This window comes from Eurosta solidaginis, chromosome 4 (genome assembly GCF_040869045.1).
Source record: "Eurosta solidaginis isolate ZX-2024a chromosome 4, ASM4086904v1, whole genome shotgun sequence".
Classification (NCBI taxonomy): Eukaryota; Metazoa; Arthropoda; class Insecta; order Diptera; family Tephritidae; genus Eurosta; species Eurosta solidaginis.
Window position 1 is genome coordinate 25,968,281 of NC_090322.1, and position 13,940 is coordinate 25,982,220.

The window sequence follows — 13,940 nt, forward strand, 5'->3', positions numbered from 1 at the left end:
TACCATCGTGATCGATGCAGGGATGTATTTATTAGCGGAAAAAGGAGCGAAATTTCAGATATGGGTTGCTGTGATGATGATTTTTTTGGACATATTTAGTATGAAATATGTGGTGCATTATATTTGACCTTTGATAATTTTACAGAAGTCGAGGATTGGGATATCCAAAGACGCGTATTTATATCAACCATAAGAATCCAAACATGAAAGTAAAATTTTTCCATCCGTTCAAAAGCTATCCACGAAAACCCGTACTACAGCTACTCCACACACTACTACACAGCAGGCACCACACTAATTTGTACCAAGTAGGAGATAGAAGAAGCATTATGGTCACGTGAGCGCAGCTGTTAACGAACAGCTGATACATATCTTGGTTGTAAACGTTTACAATGCATGCGTAAAGGATTGACGGACTTTGATTACGTCAGCTAGTTATTAACCCACTTATGTGCTTAAAAAATAGTTGTCTATAGTGTATTTGGTTTTTGTAAATTGTTTTAAAAATATAACCTTATAAGCAGATAAGGTGATAACCTAGATCACGTGAATACCCCAATTATATTTTTTCAACAATTAACTTGAAAATTTATCATAAATAATCTATATAGTCAATATAACGTTCCTAACAAGAACAAAAACACAAATCGTGTTGCCTAAGTACGGGAGACTTGGTTCCCGTCCCCTTTCACATAGCAGCATATTTCACAAATAAAAATCTATCAAAAATTCAATTTATCAGACAATTTGCAGCCTTTCTTTTGAGTTTTAATATAAAAGCAATAAAATGATTGATGTGCCTTCCGGCTAGTAAAAATTCTTGTATTAATTTTTAATTTTAATTTACTCACATTTCATTTTTTTCAACAATTTTGCATTTGAAGCTTTCTGTATTCGCGCAACGGTATTTTTCCTTTTCCTTTGTTAATGCAGCTGTCAGGTAGCCACGAGGCAACAGTTAAAATGCACTGCAATTGTAAATATAATGAAATGATCTTAACAAAGTGTCATGCCTATAAAAATCAATTTCAAATTTGTTTAGTCTTATAATTTAAAAATAGTGTACAATGTAGACTTGTGTGTGGGTACATAAATATGCACATTTCACACATATGGCCTAGTCTAGACTCGGACGCTATTGTGTGAGAGAGTGAATGCAAAATTCTTTTTAACGTTATTTGAAGGCTGACACGCGCTGTAGGAAATGCAATTTATTTGCTGGAAAATGTTGACTAACATTTAAACATAAATTATCAACTTGAGTTCGACCAATGATTGAAATTCAACCACAGTGGTCACCACTGTGTACCACATAAAACAATAAACACCATAATCTGAGGGTTATTATCCCTTTTGACCTTTCCTTTCCAATCATTTCTTTCCCTTCCCTCAATTTCCTCTCCCTCCATTCCTTTTTCTTTTCCTTTTTCCTTTTCTTTTTTCTTCCTTTTCCTTTCCTTTCATTTATTTTTTTATTCTCTTTTATTTTATTTCATTTTATTTTTTTAATTTTATTTAATTTTATTGTATTTTACTTTGTTTTATTATACTTTGTTTAATCTTATTTTATTTTATTTCATTTTATTTTTTATATCATTTTATTTAATTTTATTCCTTTTCATTTATTTTTTTTTCACTTTATTTCATTTTATTTTATTTTGTTTTTTGTTTTATTTTATTTTACTTTATATTATCTTATTCCTTTTCATTTATTTCTATTTTTCTCATTTTATTTTATTTTATTTCATTTTTTTCATTTTGTTTTCTTTTATTTTATTTTATTTATTTATTTATTTACGGCCTTGTAGACCTAAATTAGGTACACGTATGTATACTTGTAGATTCCATTTCTTTATACAGTCTTGTAGACTTAAAATATATCTATGAGATCTTTTTATGTTATTGCTAATTGATTTTTTGTTTTACATCATTAAATTATCTAAAAGGCATTATTCATTTTATTTTATTTATTTTTATTTTATTTCATTTTATTTTTATTTCCTTTTATTTTATTTCATTTTACTTTTTTAAATTTTATTTCAATTATTTTATTTTATTCTATTTATTTCTTTTCTTTTATTTTATTTTATTTTATTTCATTTACTTTAATTTAATTTTTTTTATTTTATTTTATTTTATTTTATTTTATTTTACTTTGTTTTATTTCATTTAATTTTATTTTAATCTATTTCATTTATTATTGTTTTTTTTTTTAATTTCATTTCATTTATTATCAATAGCGCCTTTCAGCTGTCCTGCCCATTGAAAACTTACAGGGGGAAGGGCAAGCCGCCCTGGTGGTCGGATTCTCTTGACGACCTAAGAGCGTCCAGTCGGCGGCTCTTCAACAGAGCCAGGAGGAGTAAATTACCCTCGGACTGGGAGCTCTATAAGGTGAGTCTGGGGATTTATAAATATGAAATAAGGATAGCCAAGCGAGATGCATGGCGAAGCTTCTGCGAAAACGTAGAAGGCTGCAATGAATCCGCTAGATTTAGAAAAATACTCTCTAGGAACCCCGCTCCTCGGGGGTATCTGAGAGATGATGGTGGGGGCTGGTCGATGAGTAGCGAGGAGTCCCTAAGGCTTTTACTGGACAATCATTTTCCCGATGTCCCAGTTGCGCAGGGATCTTCGCCTGCATGGTCGGCGGTCGTTGGCCATGCAGAAGTGCCTGCCATTCCAATACGGGAAAGTCAAATAACCAACCTGGGCTATAGGGTCGTTCAAGCCCTATAAGTCTCCGGGCCCGGATGGAATCATTCCTGCGCAGCTTCAAAGGTCTTTGGGGATTTCCTGCCGCTGGTTGGCCATCATATATACTAACTGCCTCAGGCTTAACTATATCCCAAAGTCTTGGCACACAGTTAGGGTTATTTTCATTCCGAAGGCCGGCAGAAGCTCTCATGTATCACCTAAGGATTTCAGGCCAATCAGTCTCTCGTCGTTTCTTCTTAAGACGTTTGAGCGGTTGATTGACCTGTACCTACGGGAAAGGATACCTCCGGGGTTACTGTCGGCTTCACAGCATGCGTACTGCAAGGGCAGATCGACGGAAACTCTCCATTCGATTGTAAAGCAAATAGAGGGGTCCCTAGAACACAAAGAGTATGCTCTGGGTGCCTTTCTAGACATCGAGGGAGCTTTTAACAATGTCTTACCGGGGGCAATCGAAAGAGCTCTGGTGGGTTTAGGAGTCTAGGCGGCTCTGGTTGAATTTATTAGCAAACTTCTATGCGGCAGAATTGTCGCAGCGGAGTGGGGAGGGGCCATAATTAAGAGGAAGGTGTGCAGGGGCACGCCACAGGGGGGTGTCCTATCTCCTCTCCTCTGGGTTGTGGTAGTCAACGAGCTTCTTGTGGAGCTGGAAGCCAATGGTTGTCGGGTGGTTGCCTATGCAGATGACCTCGCTATCCTAGTCAGAGGCAAATTTCTGGGCGCCCTGCGCGATGTTCTGCAGGGCTACCTGGATACTGTGGCTAGGTGGGCTGAATCATGTTGATTGGCGGTCAACCCCGGGAAAAACGGAATTGGTCCTTTTCACAAGGAGATATAAGATGCCCGATTTCAGAACTCCCTCGATTAGAGGGATACCGTTGGTACTTTCTGATAGGGTTAAATATTTGGGGATTGTTTTGGACAAGAAACTGTCCTGGAGACCCAATGTGGAAGATCGGGCCAGGAAGGCCGCCATTGCCTTGTACTGCTGCAGAGGAACTATCGAAAAGAGATGGGGACTCTCGCCAAGAATAGTACACTGGCTTTATGAGATGGTGGTCAAACCGATTCTGCTATATGGGGTGCTGGTCTGGTGGAAAGCACTGGACACGGCGAGCACCTCCAAAATGTTAGTGTCAGTGCAACGGATGGCGCTGATCGGTATCAGTGGCGCTCTCAGAACAACACCTACCTTGGCACTGAACGTCATGCTGAACATATACCCAGTAGATATTGCGGGAAACGCGGCCGCGGCAAGGTCGTTGGTCAGGCTTCGTGATATGGGATATAGACTTTCTGACCGCGGACACTCTAGCCTTCTTACCAGTTTCGACTTCATCCCGGACAGAACGGACTACTGTATGCCGATAACTGCTCCCTATACAGCCTTCACCCCAGTTATTCCAGAGAGAGAGGATTGGGGAAGAGGAATTATCTTAACTTGTTCACGGATGGGTCAAAGCTGGATGGAAAGGTTGGTGGGGGGGTATTTTGTCAAGAGGTAAATTTAAGCCGCAAGTTTAAGTTGACTGATCACTGCAGTGTATTCCAAGCGGAAATTGCTGCGATTAAGGATGCGGTGGATGGAATGCTATCCAGTGCTACCACGGTTAGGGAATTTAACATCTACTCTGATAGCCAGCGGCTATCAAGGCCTTGAGCTCAACTACAGTGCGATCGAGGGTGGTCTGGGAGTACCTGACCTCGCTTGCGATTGCATCGAATTATTTTACAATTAAGATGATCTGGGTCCCGGGCCATAGTGATATCCCGGGTAACTGTCAAGCGGATCTCTTAGCCCGCATCGGTACAACTGAACCGGATGAAGATGGCTGTAGGGATTTCTGGATCCCGCTGGCCACCTGTGGATTGCTCCTCCATAGCTGGGCCTCGAATCAGCTCAGCAAACGTTGGGCGGATACCACGTCTTGCAGGGTAGCAAGATCTTTCTGGCCAAAAGTGGATGGCAGGAGGTCTGCTGAAATAATTGGGTTCACTAAGGCTCACCTATCAATGGTCATTGGGGTTTTGACAGGGCACTGTCCCATGGGTATCCATGCGGTACGTCTCAATATACTGGAAACTCCATCCTGCTGCAGCTGTATGGAGGATGATGAGGTGGAATCACCAAATCACTTTATGCTTGATTGTACAGCTTTTGCCGAAAGTACTTCGGTCGCGACTCACTTGGATCTGCCGAGGATATATCCAAAGTTGAGATCGGTATCATTCGGAGCTTTATCGTTGCTACCCAACGATTCTCTAAGTAGCTAGATCTAAGTCACCGTTATTTTTGGTGTATGTGGTATCACAACGGACCTTCGTGTTGTCCAAGTGAGCTATCCTTATCAGGGCAGCTACCACCTAACCTATCCTATCCTATTTTATTTCATTTCAATTATTTTTAATTTATTTTTTTTATTTTGTTTTATGTTATTATATCTTACTTGGTTTTATTTCATTTTATTTTACTTAATTTAATTTATTTTATTTTAATTAAATTTTTTTTATTTTATTGAAATAGAATTTATTATTATTTTTTTATTTAATTTTATGTAATTTTTATTTTTTTATTTTATTCTATTCAATATTATTCTATTCAATTTATTAGTGAAAACTCATCTGCCTTGCAGATGCCGTTCGTAGTCGGCATAAAACAAGTAGGTCTCGTTCCGCCAATTTGTAGGAAAAGTTAAAAAGGAGCACAACACACATTGGAAGAGAAGCTCGGCCTAAAATCTCTTCGGAGGTTATCGCGCCTTACATTTATTTATTTATTACCCTGAATGGTTTATCACGTGATTTGTTTTTTTTTTTCAACACTTATGGCGCTTTCTATCTTTATATATAAAAATCCCGTGTCATGTTGTTTGTCCGCGATGGACTCCTAAACTACTGAACCGATTTTGAATTTGTTTTGCACCACGTGTGTAGTTTGATCTAACTTGAAATATAGGATAGGTTATATCTCAGTTTATAGTTGCAATATTATTTTATTACAAATTTTGTATATGTTTATACGTAATAATAAAATGTTACGTATACGCACCGGCATTCATATTTTTAGGTGGGATATACTTCCGTGTAATTGGTTGGTGTTTAGTTAAACAACGTGCTTATCAATAAAAATATTATAGCGAACGATATCAAGTATAGCACATCACCAGGCCCGACGAGAGAGAGAGAGGGGGGGGGGGGGGGGGGGGGGTATTGGGGGGATATACATACATATATAAAAAGAAAGGCTAAAATGTGTTAGTTGGTCGCCGGTGTTTGAAGAAATGCGTCGGTCGATTTTGTTCACACTTTCACACAAGTTGCGTATACCTCACTAGGTGGTTATTACATAGGTTTGGTTTCCATCGACGAACAGGGTCTCGAGATATAGGCCGAAACGTGGACCCGGCTACCCCTAGAATATGTTTATAGAATATGGATATCAAATGAAAGCTGTTGATGAGTGCTTTAGTAAAGAGTAATTTCATACCCCTGGGTGACTAGGAACTCGAGATATAGACCAAAACGTGGGCCCGTGAATGCCTAGATAGTGTTTATACAATAGGGATATCAAATGAAATCTGTTGATGAGTGCTTTAGTACAGAGTAATATATTATACCGCTGGGTGACTAGGGTCTCGAGATATAGGTCAAAACATGGACCCGGATACCCCTAGAATGTGTGGGTAATATGGATATCAAATGAAAGCTGTTGCAAAGAGCTCGAAAGTAATTTTCATTGTGATATTCGATTAAGTCGCATCAACCTGGAAAACTGATAAATATGCATGCGAAGCCGAAACATGAATTAATAATACCCACATACATATTTACATACGTCCTATTCGATTTGCCTGAAATTTGGTATATAAATTTGCCTATATTAGTATTGACGATCCTTTTTTCAGGGAAGTATATCAGAGACGGACTGGGACTAGAGGTTAGGACTAGGACTGGGACTGAGACTCGGAGTGGGACTGGGACTGGAACAAACCGGAAATTATCCTAGAAAACGTACCACATATATGATTGCAGAAAACCGTGCATCAGATACAGATTCTCGTTAAGCAAATATCTTTTACAAATTTAATCCTTCTACCATTTCACATTGGTACAACCTTGAAAGAGCACATAAAAAATAATTCTTTTGCAAACTTTCAAGTAAAATTTCAAAAATCTAAAGCGATCCTGGGCAACATTAGTGCCACGTATTTTCATGTACTGTTGCGTTACAAAAATAAATCAAAATTCGTAAGCAAGTTCAGGGGTATGCTGTGAGGGCGATCAACACTCTTCTGGCAGCAGTTTGAATGCTCATAAGCACATACATATGCAAGTGCATTTTTATGAACTTGCAGGTGCATAAAACCTAAGCAGATCAAGTAATGTAGGTGTAGGTACCAGCTTTGCCACTCGTTGCCATTTCGACTAAAACAAAAACAAAAAAACACTGATGGGAAATTCGTAAACATCTCAACTGCCATTGCATGTCTATTTAATTGACAAAGGCAGTCGTATGCAACAAAAAACCAAAGCAACAAATATTTTCAAGATCACGCATACGCCCTGTGATATGCATTTTTGTGTTGATTGCGGGGAACTTAGAGGGGAATTCTTTTTTACAAGCAAATCGTGAATGAGTGAATGAATTTGTGAATGAACCAATGTGAAATGTTTAATTAAGATGCTTTTACCACCCAGTTGAAATAAATTGCATGCATACAGGAGGTATGTATGCTAAATGCATGAAAAAGTATGTAAATATGTGAGATTCATATCTTTTGGATTCTATACATATTTATTTATACAAAAAGTATGCGTGCTGTATTCGTGAAAATCCATTGCTACCCTAGTGGACCCTTTGATTTTTCTTTATTGTTTTGAAAAATGTATTTGTGTTAACGAAATGTGTGTATGTACTTGAAAAGAAAACAATTCGAGGATATCAATGACTGATTAGAGATTGGACAACGTGGAGCAATAAACTCGAAATATATCGACAATTATTTCCGACGCAGACCCTTGGTTCAGGACGCCTTACCGCTATTGAACTGTTGTGAAGACAATTTCCAAGATGGTGGCGTTCTGGAAGAATTGTACGTGTATTGGTGGTCCATATAATCCAAGTTGTGGCTTCAAGTTGCGTCATTGCTCATCTTATCAATGTTATTTTTATTGTAATTACATATGTAGAATAATTTCTATTTATATATAGATACCATAAAGATCGAGATATCGGCATGGCGGAATTAGTCAGGTTAGGCTGAACGCCCTGTTCCGTGAGGAACTCACATAGACTGAATGAGTCCATAGTGATAGCCAGAGGTGTAGGAGTTATAATTGCTGTTAAACAGTGCTATCGGTCCTCTTTGTTTTCTTTGGTTAATGATGACTCTTTACTGGATCAGCTATGCGTTCTAGTGCAAGGTTCATCTAAAGTTTTTATTTCTGCATCATACCCAACAATTATTTGGGTTTGAGAACGATTAGAACACAAATTGAATTCTAATGTATTTCTCTAAGGTAGAAGGTTAAAGGACGATTTGCGAAACTTTCGAGAATTATAGCATTCTTTTATCGATATCGAGAAACAAGTTAGAATTTTAATCGAATTCTGACTTCAATTTCTAATTGGTTTCTAATGTGATTTTTAAATTGAAGCGCAATTAATTTTTTTTTATTATTATATCAAATACCTTTAATGAATTATAAGCTTTGTATATGTTCATTTTCTACTAGAACGGTGACACTTCCCACAAGAACCGTAGAAGTAATGACATATGTATGTAATTTTTCTTGAATGCTTGAGAACTAACTATGCATATTGTGACGAATATTAGCATCACTATGTTAGTAAATAATATAAGCACTATGTTAGTAAATAATCACAACAACAAAAACATTAAAGCAAGCCACACTTTTGTACATGAACTTATCAATCATTATTTACATAGAAGGCGACGAAGAATATCTCTCATACACATATGTAGTCATCAGCTAAGAGCAGAAGTTGATACTCACATACACACGCATATGGCTAGTAGAAAAGCATAGACTTCAAATATACGTGTACATATATAGCTGGTACCCAAGCATGAGATACAACTGTTCTCGAAAACATTTTCGCGAAATGACTAGACCTTAGCAGAAATGAGTGAACGAGAAAACCGAGAGTATAAAAGCAGCGCAAGCTGAGAATCAATTTCAGTTTGATTTAAACACGCTATTAGTTGTGAAGTATAATTGTGAAGTACTACTCCCAAAGTAGTCTAAATAAAGACCAGTTTGCAATACTGAATATTGGAGTTATTTATTCGACAGCTCAACGATTCGAACTTTAGCAGAAGGTTTAAACTAATCGGAATGCCCCCAAAATTCGTTACAATATCGTGCCTACTGACTTCAAGATGCACTAGTCTCCTAAGAATAAGTTTCACGGAAGAAATTTAGTTTAGGAATTCCAGGGACAGAGCCCTGGAGTTGACTTCTTTATACGTCGAAGTATACCGACTTATAAAGAATATAATATCTGTCACATCTCCTGTATAACGAAGGCTTAGATTTGAAACAAATGCAGGGATGACCTTATTAAGGTACATGATTTGAACCCAATGATATTCGCATCCGTGATAACGGGACTCTACGAACTAATATACATACATCATCTCATGGGTTCCCTATGCACAAATGATCGTCAAAAGAATTTGACCCTTATATGCCACTTTGCGACAAAAAACCTCTCGTGACTTGTACTTACATATATAAAAAGAAATCTCAGTTTGAAGGTTGACAACCTTCAAAGAACTTCATTAAATAAATTTTTTACTTTCTGTCTGACTTCAAAATTTTCGGCAAAAAAATATAAAAATTTGCAAATAGCCCAACCAAATTAACCGTCAAATTTTGCAAACAAAAATAGATTGAAAACAATCAAAGTAGTACATTTTTAGGCGCAAACTCAAAACAAACTTAAAATGCCCGTTACTGTAATGAAACAAGTAAAATTTGCACACCAACAACAACGGTACTCTCAAACTAATTGATAAAAATTCACTCTCTTTTCGTCACGCACAGGACTCACCGCTCTCCTCCAAGGTGGCGATGTTTAACAAACAAACGCAACAACATCAGCAAGCACAGCTGCTAAATCCGTTCTCATCAGCTAGTGGGCGGGCGTCGCCAAAGCCCACATTCTCGAAAGACGAATATGGCAAGTAAGTATCTTTGATTCACACACAATCGGCAAACGTCAGCGACACTTTTACTCATCTCTTGGCTCCTTTTGCTGTGTTCACAGACCCTTAGCTGGCAGCATAACGGAGATGCGCGGGCAAAAAGCTAATATGCATGTGCTACGCGAAATGCTTGAGTTGTGCCAAATCATAGACTCGGAGGGCTACGATGTGAAAGATGATCCGAAAATGCGCGTCATACCCTTCGGCGAGCTCTTCAATGTGAGTATTGTATTTAAACTATGATTTAATGCTAATATATCCAACATACACGTTTTGCATATACTCTTTTTACATCACAGATTTACAATTACATCTCCGACAAAGTAGTTGGCATTTTATTGCGCGCACGTAAGCACAAACTCGTCGAATTCGAGGGTGAAATGTTGTTTCAACGTCGAGACGATGACGTGCCAATTTTCCTACTCAAACCAATTGTCGAAATACGTCAAGAGCTGAATGCCAAGATCGAAGATATCAAACGTGGTGGCAGCCCAGCACCGCAGGCCACTTCATTGTTGTTGGATAAAAGCGCACACAAGCAAAAATTGGCGTCAGGAGCATCTACACCGACCGCATCACCGGCGCCTTCTAAACAAGCAACACCTGCACATTCGAAAGCATCTACACCAGTGCATTCAAAGGCATCGTCACCGGTACCTTCAAAGGCATCGTCACCTGTACAATCAAAGGCATCATCACCTACGCCAGCAGATGCGTTGAAATTACAACAAACATCAGCAACTGCGTCAGCACAACAACACGCTGAGGTGAACCAACAAACACAGCCGACACCGGAGGTTACGATTACAGCCGCTCCAGATGAAGTTCTGGAGCATTTTGCTAGATTGGAGGGTGGTCAGGAAGCAAAGCCTATACAAAATAGTATTGAAACAACCTCTGATGTAAGCGCAACGGTCATTGAAACCGAACTGAATATTAATCAATTAACGGCGCCTGAATTCGAACATGTTCCTGTGGAGCATATTGAACCACCAGTGCCGATTGGCGCTGATAGCAACACAGCGACAAATGAGCATATTGTCGATATACCGACGACAGCTATTGATAACGCTGCTGTCCATACGCGCGGTGTATTAGGTGTGCCCACGGAGACGATAGCGATAGCGCCGACTTTAGTGGAAGCAAGCACTGACGCTGCTCTCAAAGAGACAGATACATCAAATGCTGAAGCATATCCGCAGGCCTAAATTTATCTATTCACGATTTCTTAAGCTAGTTAATAAATACATTTAAATATATGACTTCCCTAAGCTGTGGTTAGGTTTTGAGCCGGGGTACCTAAAATTTTTGCACATAATTTTCGCACCTAAGGGAATGCACTAAACTAATTGTTAGTTTAGACATATGTAAACTGCAGTATTACATTAACTAAAAATAACCGTAAAACGCAAATATACGCACACATAAACACAGCAACAATTGCCAGCTAGAATTAATTTGAGATTAGTAAGTTTCCGCAGAAACTGCGCTTCATTTGAGCTGTTAAATTTGTTATTGTAATTACGGAGTGCAATTTCTGTAGTGTGGGTGCTTAAATCAAAAAATTATATTAAAATTATTTGGTTTTTATTTCAATAAAATAGTATAGGCAGAAAGTAAAAAATAAAAATGGATTTTTCATATCTCTGTGCCTTTTCAGCTTTCGAAATGAGTTAAGTTTAAGGTGACTGGGAAGCTCAAAATGTTAAAAGGACACTGCCATGTCCGATACGTTCCCCACCTTAAAGGCGACGCTGGCTTAACCATTTCGAGAACCAGTTTTTGAGCTCAGCACAAATTAGGAATCTCTTTATCCGTTCAAACTACTTTTTAGTAAGAGTTCATTTCTCCGGCCTCAACGTTCTGCTATATTAATGATCAGCAAGAAGGCATATATCGTTCAAAGCTGAGTATCGCTTATCTCACCACACTTTCAGTGAAGATATCAAGTACCAGTCCACAAGTGGAGGAAGTACATAAAAAAAATACGATACGGTCTTTTTAGTTCAAACGCCTAATGAAAGAAATAAATAAATAAATGTAGGGCACGAGAGCCTCCGAAGAGATGTATGGCCGACCTTCTCTTCCAATTTGCGTCGTGGTCCTTTTAATTTTCCTTAAAAATTGGCGGAACGGGTCCTACGTGTTTTAAGCACGAGCTAAAGTTGACATAGTCATAACGCCATATTCATAACCATATTTTTACTTATCCATATCAAATTGGCATCAGTTATTGGTGCCTTAACCTAAAAATCGTGGAGATTTCATAAAAATTAGAAAACGCAAAAAATTACATATACCACAAAAAAAAGTCTTAGTCAAAACGTAGGTTATGGATATGGCGAAAAACCAAAAACCAATTGGTTGGCTATGATATGGTTATGGTATGGCACCATTAATCGATTACATTGATTTCCATAAGGTTGGTTCGATCAGCTGTTTTATCTGGTTATGGATAAGTCACCACTAATTGGTCCTTAAAGTTGACATAGTCATAACGCCATAGTCATAACCATATTTTTACTTATCCATATCAAATTGGCATCAGTTATTGGTGCCTTAACCTAAAAATCATGAAAATTTCATAAAAATGGAGAGCGCAAAAAATTACAAACATATACCACATAAAATAAGTCTCTTAATCAAAACGTATCCAAAACAATAAATAAAATCTACAAAAAGTTAATAAATTCTCCAACTCAAAAACCAATTGATTGGCTAGGATATGGTTATAGGGCTGATCACATTCACGACGGCGGTGTAGCCGCCACATCTGTCATATTATTTTTACACGTGATCTTATGCGTTTCGTTATTTTCAGCGCGACAGGGCTGCACGACAATCAATCACGAAAGACGTTGTAGCCAGATTAAACCTAATTCTATTTTCGGGAAGCGACAGTAAGTGGCGTCCTTTTTATTTTGTCAATAAGAACGAAGGTAGAAGTAAATAACAGATAATAAGAGCTAAAATCATTATTTTGGGCGTTTTTTTTTAATATAATTAACATTTTTTCTAAATTTTTCGCGACTGTTTGCTGTTTGGTGGCTGCCGCTTTCAAAATAATGAAGAAGCCAATGCTTCGAAATGGCTACGGTTGTCTCAAGCTTTGCTTTATTGTGGTTGTGATCTGTAGACGCCGTGTTGAATGTGATCAGCCCTTATGGCTTTAGCGTTATGGTATGGTCCCATTAATCGATTACATTTATTTCCATAAGGTTGGTTCGATCAGCTGTTTTATCTGGTTATGGTTAAGCCACCATTAATTGGCCCTTAAAAGTCTCATACCTTAATGGAGCCATACCATAACGCTAGCGCCATAACCCAAGATCTTCGGTGTGGTAGGTGGACCACACCACGACTGCCGCCTGACGAAAAAGCATGAATTTGAAAAAAATTCAACTTTTTGTTCAGTAAGTCTGCAGAAATCTCTTTTATTATTTATTTTAGGCATGGCGGAACGATACAAGGTGGCAGCATGGTGACATACCTACAAAAAAAAAAAAAATAAATAAATGTAAGGCGCGATAACCTCCGAAGAGATCTAAGGCCGAGCTTCTCTTCCAATTTGCGTCGTGCTCCTCTTGATTTTTCCCTACAAATTGGCCGGACGGGTCCTACATGTTTTATGCCGACTCCGAACGGCATCTGCAAGGCAGATGAGTTTTCACTGAGAGCTTTTCATGGCAGAAATACAATCGGAGCGCTTGCCAGACACTGCCGAGGGGCGACCCCGCTTAGAAAAATTTTCTTCTAATTGAAAAATCTTATTTCTAAAATTTTGATGTTGCTTTGCCCGGGAGTTGAACCCAGGGCATACGGTGTGATAGGCGGAGCACGCTACCATCACACCACGGAGGCCGCCACCTACCTACAAACATATATAAAAATTTGATGTACTTTGTTTTTGTAAATTCGATGGACAAATGTCAAAATCGTACTGCGCCGGAAGTTGATGTATCAAATCAAATAAAAAAAGTTTAGGGGAAT

General features: G+C 38.2%; 1 protein-coding gene across 1 annotated transcript; it reads left to right on the forward strand.

The window, feature by feature from the left end:
- Positions 1-9,767: 9,767 nt before the first annotated feature.
- Positions 9,768-11,580, forward strand: LOC137249396 (mucin-1). The gene is made up of 3 exons (XM_067780822.1): positions 9,768-9,929; positions 10,013-10,169; positions 10,250-11,580. Exons 1-3 carry the CDS (start codon positions 9,817-9,819, stop codon positions 11,156-11,158), a joined length of 1,179 nt encoding a protein of 392 aa, XP_067636923.1. The 5' UTR covers positions 9,768-9,816; the 3' UTR covers positions 11,159-11,580.
- Positions 11,581-13,940: the final 2,360 nt, after the last annotated feature.